Raw genomic sequence first — 20226 nt, forward strand, 5'->3', positions numbered from 1 at the left:
GTCAATGGGTGAGACGACATTCTTTTTGCTCTACTCATTTTCAATAATACATATTTTATGTAGAAAATGACTAAATTATTTTCTTTTAGTAAAAAGTGAAAACATAAAATATGAGAATGTCCAGACGTCAAAATTAGAAATGTGATTTTAGCGCGTAAAAATGACGGAATCGATTTGAAACAAAAATTGAAAATCATGTTTTCACACAAAACTAATGTATGTTTTCACTAAACGATCACAGTTTTCCGCAAAAAAAAATATTGAACCAACATTGCGGAATCAAATTTTCTTGCCAACTTCACGTTTCTCGCTGAAATTGCGCAATCAAATTTTTTCACAAAATATGTGAGATTGCATTTTCCAGCCAAGATTCAGAGAACACAATTCTGTCAAATTACAAATTTATTTTTTTTCCGCGCAAAATAGTGAATTACCTTAAACTACTTTTGTGGATTCTCCACCAAAGAGTCACATTTTAAATCTCGTACATTAGATTTTCTTTTCTCACGTAAATCTTTTTTTTCTCACATAGATTTTTTTTTTCACATTCATTCTTTTTTACACTGCTGAACATTTGAAACACAACATGCGCAATGGAACTGCGAAGTCTCTAATTTAGATTGGTGGTGTTCACCAAACTCATTTTGTTCCTTGAGGGGGGCTCGATAAAACACAGAGGAAAGATTCAGGCCTTCTTAGCTCTTTTAATTGAAGCTTTATTAATTGCATCAGAGATCTCTCTCCGTCTTTTCGCATTGTTCTTGTTGATCTCTCCAGTATTGTTATTGGTTTGAGCGTTTGTTCCTCCAGAACTCTTGTTAGCTGCTTTCAACGCTTCTTGCACAAACACCTTCAATCTCCACAAGGTAACATCAGTCTGTTCACAAACAGAGAAGAAACTGTTAAAACCTGAAATTCTTTTGCAAAGACCAGAGAGAAATAAGAACGATATTGGTGTGTTACCTGAACATCGATGTCAAGCTCAACTTCTGGTGCTCCAGCCGGGAAACTCGGGTTGCTCTCCGAAACCATTTTTAACGCTTTTGACAGATCCTCAGGAGAGAGTCGACCTAGAGCTGCAGAAAGTCCCTTCTTTTCTTGCGTAGACAGTTTTCTGTTCATTTCAAATCAAATGAAAATTCGATTAAGAACAGTTCATTAGAGAGTAAAATGAGTAACAGAAGAGTTTAAAAACCTGCATCTATGAACTACTGATTCACGGAGTTTCTCCAGCTGCAGATCGATCTCATATAGCTAAAGATTTGTGAAAAAAAAAACTCATCAAAACCGGAGCTACTATAATCAATAGCCTGAAACAGAGCAACAACTAAGAAAAGGTTTATTATTTTTGTATTTGCTTACTTCATTGCTTAAATCCCTAGCCATTTCCGCTTGTGCAGCCTCCAGAGTAAGCTGTTTACTCGCATACTCCTCAGCTTCTTCTTCAGCTTGTTTCTTTTCCTGTTCATACCAACACAATTATTTTAACACGCTATTACAAAAAATAGTTAATTTGGAAACTGAACAGTTTTTGGTGTACCTCTTCTACAAGTTTAGGCATTATCTGAATCCATTTCTCCTCAAATTTCTGCAACAGAGATTCAGCCATCACATAGACATCTTCTTTTGCTTCGTTATATTTCATCGCATTCTTGAAAACTAGTCTAACATCAGCATATATCTCCCGGACATTGCTATACTCCGAACCATCCATTTTCTTTTTGATCGTTCCCAAGTCCATTGGCTTCTCTATAACCTGTTAAGTGATGAACACAAGCTATCGACATCTATCAAAAACACTCATTCCAACATTTACAGAAAACACTCGATTACCATACATTTAATTTGGCCCACAAAGTAAAATAGCAAAGTTTGTATCTTTACCTTGTAATAATCATGGAGTCCAAGTCCTTTAACATCAACAGGCTCCATAAACGGCCATGCCCATTTATTTTGAGCAATCTAAGAGGTATTAGAAGATGAAAGGTTCAAATGCAGCAAACACTGAGCAAACTGTATAATTTTGGCAAGCTAAGGAAGCATTAAACGAAGTAATCCAAGATCCTAGCTTTGTATCATAAGAAGAAAAAGGGATATCTTTTCTTGCTTGCCTGACGAAACATTGTAGCAAATTGACGCATAAGTTCAGGGCTGGAAACATGTTTTGCCTTTATCTTATCTTTCCCAGCTGAGTTACATTTCGAGATATTTGGTTGAGAAATAGCAATCTTTTTCCCTCCCGAGTTACTCTTAGAAGTATTAGTTTGAGCTGCTCCATCTTTGCTAGAGTAAAAGTGTTCAACCTCCACAACTTTTTGCTCAAGCTGCCATCACATATAGCTGTAAAGGATTCGAAACTAAGAAAGTCCTGGCGTCAAGTGAAAGCAATTGATTTACCTGACTAACTCTTTCAGTAATATCATCTACGCATGTCCCAAAATCCTCAAGCTCACTTTCCCCATTTCCATCATTGAAAATGGCAAGCTCCGAATTCTCAACCTCGCAGTTTGACACAAGCACAGGTTCCTCCTAAACGGTGACAGAACAAATAAAAAAGCTTCAACACAGCACCATATGCCTTAATAGAACAAACTTATCCTATGAATTGCATCTTTCTACAGTAACTCAAACTGATAACTGAGTCTGTATAGCAATTCTAGTTACTTCAAAGTGTTCAAATTGAATAAAGTTGGAGACTTTATGGTAACCCAGAAGCTGAAAAGAACGTGATTTCTCAACAGGAAAGCTAGATTATCCAGACGGATTCAAAGCTAAGCCAAAATGTCATAAACAAAGTTTGGTATTGAATCCAAAGAAACAAAACAAAGCGAAGCTGCAACTTAATCAGGAAGTAAAAAGAAACTTATGTACCTTTACATGTACAGACATTAGAGAAGAGTAGTGACTCACGAGAAGTTTTCGAAGGATTCAGAAAGACATGTCGGAGTTAAAAGAAGAAGACGGAAGAGATGTCAGCTAACGCTTTGCTCCGGTTTAGGGTTTAGAACGAATAGGCTAAAAAAACTCTTTTTATCAATACGGGCTTCTATGTTCGGCCCATTAACCAGACATACACTCCATTTAAATACGCGGTTTAATTTCCAACTGACACCTATATTATGTTGCCATATAGTGTTGTTGCATCTTCCACTTTTAAAATTATATTATAGTAAATCTATTAATGAATGTAAATTTTACTCATTTATAAATTTAATATCATTTTTATGCTTTAACTAGAAGATGAGAGAAAAAAAAAAACAAAAAAAGGAAAATTAAATCATCGGAAATGTCATATAAAAACCACATATCCAAAATTAATATCCTGTTTACTTTAACTAGATGATCATTCTAAAAGCTTCTTAAATCATACTTTAAATCATTCTTAAAGGTATGAAATATCATGAAAATATTTTCCTAAATCATCAGTTTAAATTGCTTATGAGAAAAAAATATATATATTAACAAGGAAGTTGCAAATGGTACACCTCCACAAACAAAATGATGACCAAAAGAGCTAGACATAAAAGTTCAATTTTAATACCTTAAAAAACATTTTCCTCTCATTCTTATGCATTTCTTTTTGGATATTCTTGGCATTTGCCATGCCATTCATCTTACTATAATTAAAAACACTTAAGTTTAAAGATACTTTTAGCAATTTTTTTGATTTTTTTTTTTGGTGAAAAGCAATTTTTTTGATTGACCAACAACGAAAACATCTCTATTTTATTAATTCTCAAATCATTTTATATTAGGTTTGTCAAGATTCTCAATTCATTTTGATTATTCACACGTACCTAACACTGATAAGAAGCTTATGGTCAAAAACATGTAGAGACACTGATTTAGTTAGTATATTCAAATATATTATCCTGTTCCGTCTTCTTCAGACCGCCTCTGTATTAACATCCCAACATGTTCGTCACTACTTCTCCACGCCGCCATAGACGTGCTTTCCACTTTTTTCACTCCCCATTTCACATCTATATATATTTTGGGAGAATTCTCACCCTACCTTAAAACATTCAACCTTTTTTTTCCAACATATTTAGTATACACTGTCTTAGATTTCTGAGTTTGTTATGTCTCCTCCAGCATTGATTGTGTTTGAAGATGGTTTAGCGCACAAATGGAGCAACGACGAGTGGCAGGGTTTCAATGTATACTCAGGAGAAAACCCTAACCCTAACATTAACTTCTTGGTGAAGAAGGCGACTTTGCAGAACCCGATGACGGTCTCACGCCCATCTGTGAACGAAGAAAGCTTCAGAATGGTCTTACCTCTGGCAATGTCTCCGCCAAGAGACAATGCCGTGCCACTTCCTGTTCTTCCAGAGCCGATGATGAAACCACGCATCAAGAAGCTTAGCCACCAAGAATCCATGCTTTCTCTAAGAAAAACTAGGTATCCCGAGAAAAACTTCTACCAAGAAGAAGAAGAAGATTTCAAGTGCAATGCCTTCTGTTTATCCCTACCTGGGTTTGGGAGAAAACCTGTGAGATCACCAAAAAGCGAGGATTCTATAAAGAAGAAAATGATCAAAGCGACATCATTCTCAAATTCCACTGTCTCTCTAAGCGCCTCGCTCGAGAAATTCGAGTGTGGCTCATGGGCTTCAACGACAGCTCTAGCCCGCGAAAACGGCCGATTGTATTTTGATCTTCCGGTGGAGATGATAAAATGTGGCGGTGCAGATGTGCAAGAACCGGTGAGTTCGGGTTTCTTCTTTGACAAGGAAACAGGGAGTCTAGCTCTGAGAAGCGTTCTAAAGAAAAGCAGTTCTCTGTCGGGAAGACAGCTAGGGGGATCCGCAGAGACATCACCACAACGCCGTGTCAGATTCTCGACCACAACATCGGATTCTTGTCCGGCTTCGCCACGATCATGTATTACGCCAAGACTGTTGAAAGCTAGAGATGACTTCAATACGTTCTTAGCGGCACAGAACCCGTGAAACACAAGAAGAAAAAACAGAGCACTATGACATTACAATATATATGTTCGTATCTACGAATGATCGGTCTGTATATATCACTGGAGAGATAATGTTCATCTTCTATTTAGATCATCTCTACCCAACAAAATGGGTGAAAGACATTATGAGCCTTGGAAAAATACGCTCTATCCTTCAAAGTTCAGATTTTTACGCTCTGCTTTGTTTTCATCTGTCTTTGCACAGTTTTTTCTTGTTAAAAATGTGAAAAGTACCAAAAAAAATTCCTTCATTGGTTTTAGATTGGTACGTACACAAAATATAAAATGAACGGTAAAATACTAAACCTCGTACATTCTACAAATCCTGTTCCAACTTGATGGTAGGAAAGTGAAAGGAGGCATACGTAGATTACATTTACAAGAAGAAACCTTCAACGTCAAGGAAAACAGGTTGAGTTAGTGATTCACATATAAAAAACATAGATATGAATCTTGGACGCAGATCCAAAACGCAAACGCGTTCCAGTCAAACGTGAAAACAAAAACAGAGGAATTAGAAGAAGAAAAACGTGTTATAGGTAAAGTGAAGTGTCGTTAGCGGTTTGAACCGTTTTAGTTCATTAGTTTTAGGCTCTTGAATCGACGAAAACGCGAACAACGTCTAGAATCTTGGCACGACAAATCGGGCATTTACCGCCACTATGTTGTAGTTCGTTTGCGCATCTCATGCATGTACACATGTGTCCGCATCTGCACAAACCAAACATAATAGAAATATCAAACTGAAATTCGTGTAACGAGACCAAACTAAACAGTCTGAAATAAAAAAATTGATCTGTAATAACGTTTTCAGAGTCGCCAAAGGCTAAGTAATGGTTTACCTGTAAAGAAGTGTTTCAATTTGGGTTTCGTTACAAACGCAGCATTTGCGTTTCAGGGGATTTTCAGGGTGAACTGACTTTTGAAGTCCGGCGTTTAAGTCCAAACACGTTTTGACAGAGTCTCGTAGCTCAGACATATCTAGTTGGAGCTGTAAAATGTGTGACCTCAAATCGCTTATAATCTCCATCTCCTGAAACAGTTTTAATGAAATGTAAATGCCAATCTCGTCAAAACTGATAGCGACATTTCAACAAGAAAAATAAGAGGCTCACATTGGAATTAAGATTGTGCATAGGTGTGGAAGGTGCTGAAGATTGTGAGTAGGTGTGAATTGGTGTTGAAGTAACTCCTGTGTCCTGAGAACTCCATGATCCTGCCGGAGATGGTGCAAATATCTGCAATGATAATTGGCTCGAGTCATCTCTGTCTTCGCCTTCTTCTCCAACGTCACATTTCTCTTCTTCTCTACAAGCTTTTTCCACCCGCTGAGCTGGATGTGTCTGAACACGAGACATTATGAGCTTATCGATCTTCTCTCGCAATCCGCTCTGGAGGAATCCAGAAACTGTTCTTCTGTATGAACCATACAACCGATTTTAGGATATTTTTAAAAGTAATAAAGAAGGGTTATTGATTTGGTTTACCTCTCGAGAAGTCTGCATATATCGTCTTTGTCAGATCTAGTATTCATCACTTCCAAATACCGAGATTTCCTCAGATCTTCCCAATAAGACCGAGGCCGAGATACATCCGTAAACCAGTCATAGCTCATGTCTCCGTAATAAGACTGCTCATCCTCATACTCTTCTTGCTCTTCCCATCTGTTTTGGAACGAGGTTTCTTGTTTCGCAAGTAAATGTGTCTCTTGAGTTCCCTCCTTAGCGCTTTCAACCTTGTTCGCTTCCTCTTCCCCTGGTTCTTGATGAGTTACGCAGTTGATCGGGCTATATTTATCAGAATTTCTTTTCAAAACTTCTGCTACGATGGCTTCTTTCAGCTGAAGGTAACCCATCTTTGATTCAGTTTCCTTCTTGCACAAGATTCCTTCGTCTTTGTTGCGGTTTTGAGGGCTTAACCGCTTTGTGGAAGGAGTATCTGAGATAATACTAATTTCTCTTGGCCGCATGCTCTCTGTTTCTACGGTGGATTGTTGACCCTTTATTCGTTCGGCTTCAGCGGCGGCGTTTGATGATGTATGTTCCCGGAATTTTTCCCTGTTGCAATTTAAAGACTGAGGAGATGAGAAAAATATAAGTTCATGAACTTGTGAGCTAACATAAGCGTAGGTAAGTTCGAAGTCAAGGTTTAATAAGAAAAGAGAAGGAAATTTTTCTGGTGTTCGATAAGAAACGTAAGACTCAAGGACCGTATATATAGGCAAGGTTATTCTAAATCAAAAAAAGATAATAACAAATAAACCTAACTAATCCCTATATAGGAACGAATAAAGAAGAAAAAGAAAAAAAACTTGATAAGATCAATAAAAACCAAAACCGTGTCGTATGTGATAACACAGACATCAAATTATAATACGGGGAAACAAAAGTTAATTCTTGAGCATGCACATATATATACCTTAGATGAAGAATTTTAGAACTAGGTTGGAAGCGATTCAAATCGCCTTTTGTGCTTCCACGATGACGATCTTGAATCGCTAGACCGCGTTTGAGACTCCTTAGCCGCAACATTGACTGTGCGACCAGAAAAATTCGAGAGATAACGATTATAACAGTGGTGAAACCGTAAGGAAGTTTGTGAGCTGTTTTGTAGTACTATAAATGATGCAAGTATCAAGTATGAAGTACCTGGAGGCGACCGCGTTGAGAAAACCTAGAAACTGCGTTGCGTCCAAGAAGCGATTCCAATTCGCGGTGGCGTTCACGTTCGAGATGCACAAGCAAATCTGACAATGCTTGGCGACCTCGGATCCGCGGCGAACAAGTAACCACCGGAAAACTCCTTTTCTCCGTCGTCGCCGGCGTGTGGATGGCACCGACATTATCTCGGGCAGTTAGCTTCTGTTCGTTGCTTAACCTCCGGATCATTTCACCGACTCTGCCCCATTTGCTCTCACTGAAATCAGAAACAGAAATGAGAGTCCTAGATTCAATCTCCACCGTCCGATCAGGAGTATTCGATTCGTTCTCCGATTCAGATTCGCCGTCGATGGGTGGATCCGGGAGGTGGATTTCTTGAACGCTCGCTTCTGAGCTGCTGCTCTCTGTTGATCGACCGTTGGATCGGTTCAGCCTCGCCTCCCATATCTGCACAAGAGACGAAGCTCCTCCAAGACTGTCGGAAAAGTCGTTCCATTTCCTCGTACTTGGTTTCTCCGGCGATCCAAGACGGCTTTTGTTGTTCTTTCTCCGCTTGTTTCCGATCAAAGAATCGACTCTGTTCTGGGAACTCTCATCGGAGATCGCCTGCGGAGGTGCAGCTTTAACTTGAGCTTTCTTCTTGACAACGACGTCATTATCGCTGTGCCGTTGGTTGCGATCTCTAAGGACACATCCGAAGCTAGGTCGTAACGAGGCCATTTTGTTTTCAAAGCCAAACGACAAATTTGTCAACGATCACAAACACAAAGACCCATCTTTGATGTGGATCTTAGAGAAAGATCGAGCCAAAGAAATGAGATAGAAATCAAAAAGCTTTCTATTTCGAAAGAGAAAAAGAAAAGAGAGATGAAAAAGTTTGTTTTTGATTACTGAAGACACTAAATTATCTCGCTGTTTCAGGTAAAAAAACAGAGCAACGAGTGGTGTGTGTTAGAAACGTAACGATGAAGAAACAGTTAATTCAAGTGAAACAGTATGTTTTGTTAGAGTAGCTATATTTAGGTGTAGCGACGAAAAGTAAAAGAAAAAATGTGATTCATAGAATTGTTCTGAGTCTATCCTCTAAACTTGGAAACGTGTCGGAGAAAAAGAAAGAAAACAGAGTGTAAAAAACAGGGGAAGACAGATTCGGACCAAGAGAAAGTATGTTGAGAGTATCAAGGAAGCTTCTATTACAGAAAATGTTCACTAAAGAAGGATAAAGAATGAGTTTTTGCTAAAGGTTGTAGCAATAGATCAATTTATGAAGCGGGGGTCAATAAAGATCATTTAACTTTGATTGGTTAGTAGTCAATACTCCTAATTAGAGATGATTAATTAATGAAAATGAAGGCGTGGAGGACTAGAGGGTCCAAAAGCGGAGACTCCAAAGGAGCCGTTGGGTGAATCAGCCGTTGGCAAGTAGGGACATTTACACTTATTTTAGTTTTCTAATTAGCTTTTAAAGTTTTTTTTTTTGGTGTGTTTGGTGTGTGTCGTCTACCATTGAAATTGGGGTTGCTCTGTTTTTTTCATTTATGGATTGTTTTGATAATGGAAATAATAAAAAAGATATTAGTTTCGAGCATGAGAAGTTATAGTACAACAAGATAGCAATTAAACTGGAATTACAGTTGGACCAACTCTTTTTTATTTTAGGTGGAATTAGTTTGTTTTATTCAACTTTTTTTTGCTCCTTACTTCAAAATAATTACATATAGAGAAGTTGTGATTTAAACACAAGTGTAGACGACGATGTATAGTGTTTTTTATTGTAGAAAGAGACCGTAAGTCTGTTTAAAATGACTTTAGAAGAGTCTAAACCTACCAAAGTGATAGATAAAAATTCATAATTATTCTAAAACATATAAAATTTCGTCTCCTTGAGTTATGATAATCTACTCCATAACTCTAGCACTTGTCTCAGATCCTACATATAGTCGCACATGTTAGACAACGTGACACGACTGTAGCAACCATGCCTGTCTTTAATTTTCTTATATAAAAACTAAAAATTTATGTTGAGTTTATTTGAACGAGACATTAAAGTGCAGTAAAACATGGTTGCGATCAACAATCTTCTTGGGTTTCTCAGTACGTAATGGGTTAAAACGAGAGAGATGAGTCAAACCAACCCAATTTAGTTAAACAAAACATCGAGTTAAATTTGTTCTTACAAAATTAACGAGGGACATTATATTGTGTATTATTGCAAAAATGGTTGACGTTCTTATGCTGTTTGCTGGTTATGGCAGACCTTTCCGGAAAGTGGATTTGTGGCTGGAGAGATAATTAGTAACATGTTGTAGAGATCAGTATAGCCCGACGATAATCGAATATAGAATATCACTGTAGTCTTTTTTCGAAGAAGCGTCAGAATATATATATATAATTATCACAAGCCTGACTAAAATAATAATCTTGGATGAGTTATGTAGCTAGGTTTCTTTGTTGTTGTGGAATCTATAGCTTTTAAGCATTTATGTAAGTAAGGTATATGCCCTATACATAGTTTAGGGATGTGTGTTTCAACTTGTTCATAAGCGAGAAACTTCACAAGAGCTTCTTTAGTGAACAAAAGGATCGGATACCATTTCAATACTAATATATAGACATCTATGACTATCATAACTCTTAGCTATATGGTCACTGTATTTTGAAGTACATATGAGTGTTTGAATGGACGATAGAGGAGGACGAGTTGTACGTACGATACTAACGTTCATGAGGGGGTTTCAGTGGAAAAAAAAAAAAAAATGCTGGTCCACCTTCAGCTATATATCAACTATACATGTTAATGCATAACACCGAGTAAAGTCTCCAATTAAAAATAAATCTGATTCAACAACTTGAATGTTAGAAGGTAGAACACAATAGTCAAACAATTTAGGTTTAACATATGATTTTAAATTGGTTAAAAAATTGTGTAACTTAATACAGAATACACAGTTTTATTCTACCCCCAGTAATCTATAATATTCTGAACAAGTATTGGTTCTAAACAACTCAAAATTTGATGACAAAAAAAAAAAAAAAAGACAACTCAAAATTTTAGATTCGTATCCAAACTATAAGCAGTTAAAGCAGAGTCATGATATAAGCTGTGAGCATTTCAAGTTGTCAAAGGATTTATTCTAGTTTATACATATTCAAACTCTTTCCTTCTGTCTTTTTGTAATTGTTTTTATTTTTTACCTAATTTAGGAGAGTATATATAAAAATCGGGAAGACCAAAAAAAATCTTTTGACTAGTGACATGAAAAATGCCCAAAATAAGAACATGACATCGTTAAATCTTGTCATGGAAGAGACTCTTTGTCTTTTGTGGCTAATTATTTTCCGTAATTTAGTCTCTTTTTTTGGTTTTTTCCCTTTATCCTTTTCTTCACTCTTTTCCTTTTCTTTAGGGTTAACTAGAATTTTTAGTATAAGATGAAGAAAAACAATGTTCGTCGGCTTGTGTTTTGTCTCCGACAACTCCAAATCAATTGATGAGATTTGTCGTCGGCAGCTTTAGTTTACCTAAAACTATAGTATATACCAATGTTATAAAAAGCGCAAGGCGCCCGTTGGGCGGTGAAGTAGCGCCTAGCGACTACACGGTCTAGACGGGGATTAATCGACGACTAGGCGTTAATAACATTTTATGGTTTTCTTAATATAGAGGTTATATAATACTTATATTAGTACAATAACTATATGTTACAATAGTCTAGTGGTACCTTTGTCTTGATAAAACTATGCATTCTTAGGTTCGACGCCCAAAGCATTCAATTTTTTTTTTTTTTGGCCATTAAAATAAGAAGGGCAAAATCGTAATTTTATTTTCAAATCATCTTCTTCATCGAAACCCTAGTAGCCGCTGGTCGTCTGTGTTTTTTTAACTCAGTTTCTTTGCTATTTCTTTCACACTTTCCATCATTTCTTCATGTAATTTAACCAAAATAACACTAATCTACCATTTATCTCTAAATTTGTAACAAAAAGATGAAAATTTAAATAGTTTTCTGTTTTGACCGATTTTCTTTACCGACTACACCAAAATCGCGGCGGACCATGTCCATAAAACGTCTCTTCGGCGACTAAGCGGCCGCCGTGGCCGATTTTTAGAACACTGGTATATACTATTAGAGCAATTTTTTTTAAAAAAATACAGTAGTAATGTAAGATTGTAGTAATATTGAGGGCTTATATAAATTATATAGCGTCAGATATAAATAGAACCCCTTTGATTTGTCAGTCTCCATCAATCCTCAAAGTTCACACCACAGAGACAAAGTAAATCGTACCATCTTTGCTTTTTCTTTTGTTTTCTTTCTTTACCTCTTAACACTTTTCCACGCATTAATACACGAAAACAAAACTGCATCCACAAAACTCTCTCTATCTCTCTCTATTAGCTCTAAGTTTACAGAAGAAATATCAAAACTCATTTCTTGATATTTCATCACGAGCTCCCTGATTCTTTATAACACACCTCAAGTGACATCAACCTTTTTGTTGTTGTTGTTGTTGTTGTTGTTGTTGTTATATATAAGCTTTTTATCTTATATTGGTATATATATAACATGTGATGAGATCTCCTCACATCATCATTTCACTTGTCCTCTTCTTTTTCCTTTCTCTAATCCTGCAAACCCATCAAAGAACCATCGATGATCAAACTCACCGGGTTGGCTCCAACGTTCCACACGTCGGTTATGTGGCGGTGACTTCGCCGGAAGGAAGAAAAAGAGAGAAGTTTAGAGTACGCCGGCCGATGACGACATGGCGGAAGGGGAAGATGTTCGATGCCAGTGAACATGGAGTCCCAAGTGGTCCGAATCCCATCTCTAATAGGTAGAAATATATTTAAATACATAGAGCTTGTTGTATGAATGTTTTGCCTAGCTAGTATTCCCTAGTGTATATCTCTTCTGTTTAGCAAAAAAAAAAAAGTGTATATCTCTTTGCTTCTGAGGTTACACGTACAAAAAAAAACGACTATTATGTTGTTTGGTTATTCAAAGTTTGAGACTTCCATTTTGGCAGGTATATTTTTATTGGGAGTTAGTGAAAAAATAATTATACAATTTTTTTCTTACAAATTAAGTTCTTCGAGTATTCTTTTTCCCCAAAAAATTGTTTGATCAATTTTAGAAGTAGAACTAATGATACGCTACATTGTATTGTACTATTACTATAAAACACGGTGCCAATATAATTAAACAGAGATGATTTGACTGAGAATTAAAAAAGTTTACGTGAATAGAACAATTAATTACATTACTATTTTTTTTTTTGAGCAAACAATTACATTACTATTTTTTTCTGTTTATCTTAGAGCAACGACTTAATCAATACCTAACGTATATACGCATAATATATACGCCTAACGTACGACCGCAAACGTGTTTATTTTGGGTCTGAAATCGTGATATTTCAGACCCAAAAAAAAAAAGAGTATGTAATTTTGTCATTATATTCCTGAAGAATCCCCAATCTACCACGCAAATGTGGCGATCTGAAAATACATAACTTCGATATAATGTTCATGTCTGTCGTTGCTCTTATATTCTAGCCATTCTACTTCTATAAACACGAATATATATATATGAAATTATATAAATAATAAGCTATATAATAAAATGAATTTCCTAGAGCGAGCTAGCCATATTGAAGTTATGTATTTTCAAGAATTTCATTTTTCAAAGTAGAGCAAAATGAAAAAAAATTGACGAGAAATTTTATGTTGTTTCAGTAGAGATCTAATTGACGAGCTAGATACACGTACATATACACTTACAAATTCGAAATTAGGTTAGAACACGACGATATCGATGAGAGCTAATTGAAAAGTAAAAGAAGAGCAGAAATTAGCAAGCGCATATAAACTTGTTAATAAGAGCTAATTAAATCCCACACTTAATTTGAAGTTTATAGGCAACGAGGCATAGTAGTTATAAGGGATTGTAAAGTCAGCTTCCAGTATAGTATAGTAGAGTGTGTCGCATTTTTTTTTTTTTTCAATATATTCCAAAAGGGCATACACCTTACACTGGACCGGACGCCTACCGCATAGGCCCAAAAAGAAATACGAAAACCAGCCCAACTAGACGGCGCACACCCTTAACATACAAGGCTAAGAAAAGCCCAACTAAAGGCATGCATGCCCATATACAAGGTTCCCAACAAACCCAACACGGCACGCAGGCCTAAAAAACAGGAAAGGAAAAAGGACACAACCAAGGGGGTGACAAAAAACGAAGAAGCCACCAAGAACCAGGAGCGCACCTGCAACACACAAAAAATCCAGCAAAACGCAACGATCATTACCGAGGCTGAAACAAGGAAAACCAAGTACCCATGAGAGTAATGCCATGTCGAATGCGAGAAAGGTCCCTTGAAAGAGGATCAAGACGGGCTCTGACTATCAACTGGATCTCCTTGATGAGGTTCCCCGCAGTCCGAGAACCCCGAGAGTGAATCCTAAAGTTTCGTTCTCTCCACACCAGGTAAAGAGAAGCTTGGAAGAGGAGCTTGGTAATGAAGGATAGATGTCTTCTGGGCTGCGACGAGGTTAACCACATAAGACAATCCATAAAAGGAACCGGAGGGTGAAGAGATGCCCGGTCCATGAAGTGACGCCACACACTGGAACTGAACTCACATTGGAAGAACAAGTGATCGCGGGTTTCATCAACATTGTTGCATAAGACACAAATGGAAGGGATATTAAGACCCCAACCACGCAACCTGTCCCTAGTGTGTAAGCGGTTCCAAGAGGCAATCCAGCTGATAAAAGCATGCTTGGGAACATGATTCTTAAACCAAACTGACTTATGCCAAGTGACAGAGGAGAGAGGAGGATGCAATGCATTCCAAGTTTTTGCAGAAGAGAACATGTTTGAGGGGGCATGATTATCAACTTTCCAAAGGTAGATATCATCATGCTGGCAATCAATCATGTTCTCCGCATTTGGCATCACAGATTTCAGCAAGGAGATAATAGGATTCCGACTTCTGCTGGACGAAATCCACCAATCAGAACCACGGATACCATCCCGGACGACAGCATGGATAGGCAGACCCACCACCTGGGGTCCGCTTGGACCAGTCACCTCAATTAACGGCCCGAGACCAGTCCAGTTATCCATCCAAAAACTAGCAGTAACTCCGGAGCCTACCTCACAAACAATAAAGGGTCTAGCAAGGGCCCTTAACTTACAAAGTTTCTTCCAAATCCAACTCCCAGAAGTAGCCGGATTTAGATCCCAAAAATTCCTATGGCCAATCAAGTGAAGCCTGACCCAGGAAACCCATAGAGAACCTGCGGCAGAAAAGAGCAACCAAATGAGTTTAAGAGCCATCACCTTATTCCAATCCGACAAGCGTCTCAGCCTGAGACCTCCACTCTCTTTCGAAGAGCATACCACATCCCAAGCTATCTTAGCGCCTCTAGCCGAATCCGGAGCGCCCTTCCACAGGAAGGCATTACACATTTGTTCCAGCTTGAGAAGGCATTGATTTGGAAGAATAAACACAGAAGTCCAGAAGTTGATGGTAGAATAGATAACCGACTTTAACAACTGCAGCCTACCAGCAAAGGACAAATGCCTTGCAGTCCAAGAGGTAAAACGATTGTTGATTTTATCAATTAGCGGTTGGTAGTCATGCTTGGTCATCTTGTGAGCCGTTAAAGGAACCCCAAGGTATCTAACAGGAAAAGCACCATGAGAGACACCAAACTGAGAAGCAAGAGATCTTCCCCTCTCAAAATTGCCTCCATCAAGCAGCAGGGCAGTCTTAGCTCTATTAATGCCCAATCCTGAACCCTGCTTAAAGATATCCAAAATCTCAAGAATACCAGCAATAGAAGCTTCAGATCCATCACAGAAAATTAACACATCATCAGCAAAACTCAGATGTGTAACTAAGGGAGCCAAACAACGAGGATGGGATTGGAAGGATCCCTCAATAGCACCAAGGTCAAGCGATTTAGCAAGAATATCCATAACCAAAACAAAGAGATGGGAAGACATTGGATCCCCTTGACGGATGCCTTTCTTACCTTGGAAGAAACCAATTAACTCGCCATTGAAGGCAATACTATAAGAGGGGGTAGAGATGCAAACGCGAATCCAGCTAATGAAGGTAGGCGGCATGTCGAGAGCAATCAGAATATTGATAAGAAATTCCCAACTGACATTATCATAAGCCTTGGTCAAATCAATCTGCAGGCAGCCACGGGTACAATCACCTTCCAAGTGAAAGTTTTCCACCAACTCAGACGCTAGGAGGACATTCTCGCAAAGGAGTCTTCCCTTAATAAATCCAACCTGATTACCCTGGACTGCATTATTAATAAAGAGCTTGAGGCGTTTAGAAATTAGCCGAGTAATGACCTTATAGATGGTATTACAACAGGCCACCGGGCGAAATTGAGAGAGAAGATCAGCTCCCACTACCTTAGGGATCAAGGTGATTGCCGTAGTATTAAACTTTTTTAGGAGATGACCGGTTCTGAAGAATTCTGTGACTGCAGCGAGAAAGCTCTTTTTGATGACTGGCCAAGATTCCCAATAAAACTCAGCCGGAAAACCATCGGGACCAAGAGCCTTATTCTTGGGCATGTTAAACAGACAAAGAGTAATCTCTTCCTCAGAAGGAATGGCAGTGAGCTGAGCCGCTAGAAGGGAATCACACCTGAAAGGGTGTAACGCTTTGATTTTATTCACATCAAAAGGAGTAATATAATCATCCTCAGCCCCCAAAAGATTAGAGTAGAAGGACACAATTAACTGCTTGATCTGGTCCACATTATTCACACGCGTACCATTCTCAACTCTGAGGTACGTGATGAGATTCTTAGCATGGTTGGACAAAACAGCCCGGTGAAAGAAACGAGTGTTAGCATCCCCATCCTTAAGCCATCGGATTCTGGATTTCTGACGATAAAAAGATTCCAAGGCAATAGCGAAGAAGTCCCATTTCTTCCTAGCCATATGTTCTTCCCTGAATAAGGAGTCAGTGGGATTGGAAAGAAGGCGAAGCTGGATGTCCTCAAGAGAGGAGAGAGCATTGCTAGTCTTCTGTTGAAGATTCCCAAAACCTTCTCTGTTGAGAGACTTACACGCTCTCTTGGCCGCTTTTAAACGTTCTCCAAGAGTGAACATAGCAGAACCAACATCAATATCTTCCTCCCAAGCAGCAGTAATTCTATCAAAGAAGCTGGGGTGGGAGGATAAGAAGGAGAAGTATTTAAACGACTTTCTTGAGGCCTGGGGCTGATTTATCAGATGGACAATGCAAGGAGCATGGTCAGAATCCCCTGGCGGCTCAAAGTTAGCAATAGCACTCGGGAAGGTAGATAACCACTTCTCGTTAGCCAAGGCACGATCCAACTTTCGTAAGATGGGATTACCCTGCTGATGATTAGACCAAGTGAAGAAAACTCCCCGACTAGGAATGTCCACAAGATCATTGTCCCTAAGGCAGTTTTGGAAGTCTTCCATACCTCTAATAGGGAGAGCAGCCTGCACAACAGAATAATGATCATTGGCTTCTACAATCTGATTAAAATCTCCCACCAGAAGCCAGGGAGTTTCATTGAGAGGAGAGGAAGCAGCCATTGTAGAAATATCATCCCAAAGACCTCTTCTTTCCAACTCGGTATTGCGACCATACACAAAAACAGCAGCAAAGGAGACTGCAACGCTGGGGAGTTTGATAACACACATGATGTATTGATCCGTTCTTTTGAAAATCAGTACTGAAACTGAAGGATCCCAGACCAGCCAGATACGACCCAGATCAGAAGAGCAGTAATTATGGTCTAAACGCCAGCCAGGCAAAGTTGAAGATAAAACAGCCGCAGCATTAGACTCTGCAACCCGGGTTTCCAAAAGGCTACCAACCAAAAGCTTATTTGAAGCAATCCAGCTTCTAACTACCCGCTGACGAGAAGGACTGTTATGACCCCTAACATTCCAGCAAAATGTCGCCATACAGACACAAAAAGTTACACAAAAAGTGATGCGGACCCTTGGATCAGGTAGATTTTAGATCACCCAGGGAGGGATCCCTAAGCGAGGAGGTAGCTGGAATACAGCCGGATCGCACTTTGTTGTGCCAAATCTTTAAATGTTTTTTCCTGACCTTCCTGGTCATAGAATCCCAACAAGGAGGAGGAGAAAAGCCTGAGACAGATAGGCTCTCGGAAGAGCTGACCAGGATCTCTTTATCCAACATTACTTGGGAAGGAGCCAAAGGAGTAAGCACAGGGGGAGAGCTGGACTGAATCTTGGATGGTGACACCACCTGAATTGGGACTGGAGGAATAGAAACCACAGAAACAACAGATTCTTCCTTAGGAGGACAAGAAGAATGTTTAACGACCCACTCAGCCCTGGATGAAGGAGCACTCAAATCCCCTTCAGGCGAAACTTTGTCTTTTCCCTTCACCAACCGGGAATAAACCAAAGGAGGAGTACTAGTTGATCGCTTTTTGGACCTGGATCTTCTTCTTTTTGGCTTGGGAGGATTCACTTGGGGTTCAGACTCCATCGCACTACTTCCTCCAGCAGACTCAGCTAGAGAAATAGTCGGATGAGTAACAAGCTTAGAACCAGAAGGAATATCTTTCGAGAAGGGAAGCTTTTTCATAAGAGGCTTTGGGCATCGACTAAGCAGATGACCATACCTGCCACAGTTCAAACATTTTGGAGGCGGACGCGGGTACTCCACAGCTACACGAACTGAATTACCCTGAACATCCTGAACCACCACGGAGGCTGGGAGAGGGACATCAAGTTTAATCACAACCTTCACTTTAGTGGCTCCTATGTTGACAGGGTCAAGTCTAGACTTTTCCGTGTGTAAGGGAAGACCGATTCCACTAGCAATAACACTAATGCCTTGTAGAGAATATAATTGAGGAGGGACATTCTTTAAAATAGCCCAAGTCGGAGCTGAGTGAAGGTCCTCCAAGTTTTTTAAGCCATCTGGAGACCAAGGATAAACCGAACACGAACACGGAGCTGAGTGTGTCGCATTTAATAACGCCAGGAACAACGGAAGCATGCAGTAATAAGGGAGGAGGGAACCATACAAATATTGTAACTATTCGGGTACAATTATTATAGCTTAGTACTTGCATTGCATGGTGACTTCAATTCAAGAGGTCCCCCAACATACTGGGCACATGCATAGCGACCTCCATGCATTGATGTTGTGTCAAAGCAAAGCTATAGGTAAAACTGATGAATGGATTGGTGATGATCATGATGACTATCACTAGTACACGAGTACTCCGATGCTCATGACTATATATACTTTTTGTTAGTAATTAGGACCATTAATAATCTGCTATTATTATAGTACTAGGATTTACCCCGTGGTATACCACGGGTCCATAGTTTAATATATTTGTTTGGTTGGTCATTTTTGTATTTGGTTTATATAGTTTAGTTTTATATGTGTTTATTTCATTTAATTTTATATAGCTTTATGAATTTGTATTATAAGTAGATTCGTAGATATATGTGGTCAACCCGCGAAACAATTTTGTTATAAATAAAAAATTATATTTTAACTTAACCTGTAAAATTTTTTTATTATAGATAACCCGTAAGAAAAATATAATCATATTTATGTAAACCCAAACCCCGTTCAATCATATTTATGTACAATATTATTATATTTAAAAAAATTAGAGTTAAAATATTAATAATACTTTAATTTTTTGTAGAGTTTAAATATTTTTAATATTTTCAATATTCTATAAAAGCTTAAATTAAATATTATAATATTAGGGCATTAGTAAGAATTTTTCTAATATTTTAAAAAGAATTTAAAAATAAAAAATATTTTAAAACTTTTTAAAATTTTATTTTTCTTAAATATATAACCGGATCAAAGTGAATAATTTTTTTAATTTGGATGCGTGAGAAATCAAATTTCATGCTGATATGTAGTTGGGAGCATATTAGTCATATTTATAATGGTTTTGAACTCTTATATAAAATTTTTTACCTTATGTTGATATCAATTTAATTATATACATCCGTTTTCAAAAATTTAAATTGTAAAATGTGCGGAAAAATATTTGTATTTTTTTATAAATATATTTCATGTAATAATATAAATTAAAAACAAATAAGGTTATATAAATATATTGGAGAGAAATTCAAGTTATTAGAGAGAGATTTTAGGAAACTTTTTTGATGTAATAAATATGTGTTTCCAATTTTGTCATTTGTTTATGATTTAATTACAAAATTTACTTTTAAGTTTTGTTCTTTATTCAATTGGCAAGGGTTTGATTATGCAAATATTTCAAAATAAAAGGTTATAACCCAAAATAGATTTTAGTACAAAATGTACTTCAAAAATGTTAACGTAGATATTTGGTTTCCAATTTTGGGATTTGCTTGTGATTTAATTACAAAATTTACTTTTAAGTTTTGTTATTTATTCAAATGGCAAGAATTTAATTATGCAAATATTATAAAATAAAAAGTTATAAGGCAAAATAGATTTTAGTACAAAATGTACTTAAAAAATGTTAAGATATATCTACTATCTAGAAAGGGAAAAGGAAACACATTTGGA

At 37.7% G+C, this 20226-nt stretch overlaps 4 protein-coding genes across 4 annotated transcripts; 2 read left to right on the plus strand and 2 right to left on the minus strand.

Annotated features, from left to right (window-relative positions):
* Positions 1–430: 430 nt before the first annotated feature.
* Positions 431–2982, minus strand: LOC17887993 (transcription factor GTE1). The gene is made up of 9 exons (XM_023784173.1): positions 2872–2982; positions 2398–2529; positions 2112–2324; positions 1885–1962; positions 1541–1756; positions 1363–1461; positions 1196–1254; positions 964–1114; positions 431–877 (listed from the first exon to the last, which is right to left on the minus strand). The coding sequence occupies exons 1-9, from the start codon at positions 2887–2889 to the stop codon at positions 686–688; spliced, it is 1158 nt and encodes a 385-aa protein (XP_023639941.1). The 5' UTR covers positions 2890–2982; the 3' UTR covers positions 431–685.
* A 1077-nt stretch (positions 2983–4059) lies between these two features.
* Positions 4060–5186, plus strand: LOC17889877. Its single transcript, XM_006296397.2, has one exon. It carries the CDS (start codon positions 4083–4085, stop codon positions 4953–4955), a length of 873 nt encoding a protein of 290 aa, XP_006296459.1. The 5' UTR covers positions 4060–4082; the 3' UTR covers positions 4956–5186.
* A 144-nt stretch (positions 5187–5330) lies between these two features.
* LOC17888380 lies at positions 5331–8834 on the minus strand. The gene is made up of 6 exons (XM_023784448.1): positions 7624–8834; positions 7394–7509; positions 6463–7032; positions 6091–6391; positions 5818–6008; positions 5331–5686 (listed from the first exon to the last, which is right to left on the minus strand). Exons 1-6 carry the CDS (start codon positions 8353–8355, stop codon positions 5563–5565), a joined length of 2034 nt encoding a protein of 677 aa, XP_023640216.1. The 5' UTR covers positions 8356–8834; the 3' UTR covers positions 5331–5562.
* Positions 8835–12004: 3170 nt separating this feature from the next.
* On the plus strand, positions 12005–12661 carry LOC17887634 (CLAVATA3/ESR (CLE)-related protein 42). Its single transcript, XM_006296170.2, has one exon. The coding sequence runs from the start codon at positions 12209–12211 to the stop codon at positions 12476–12478; it is 270 nt and encodes an 89-aa protein (XP_006296232.1). The 5' UTR covers positions 12005–12208; the 3' UTR covers positions 12479–12661.
* Positions 12662–20226: the final 7565 nt, after the last annotated feature.

This window comes from Capsella rubella, unplaced genomic scaffold, assembly GCF_000375325.1.
Source record: "Capsella rubella cultivar Monte Gargano unplaced genomic scaffold, Caprub1_0 scaffold_4, whole genome shotgun sequence".
NCBI classification, from domain to species: Eukaryota; Viridiplantae; Streptophyta; class Magnoliopsida; order Brassicales; family Brassicaceae; genus Capsella; species Capsella rubella.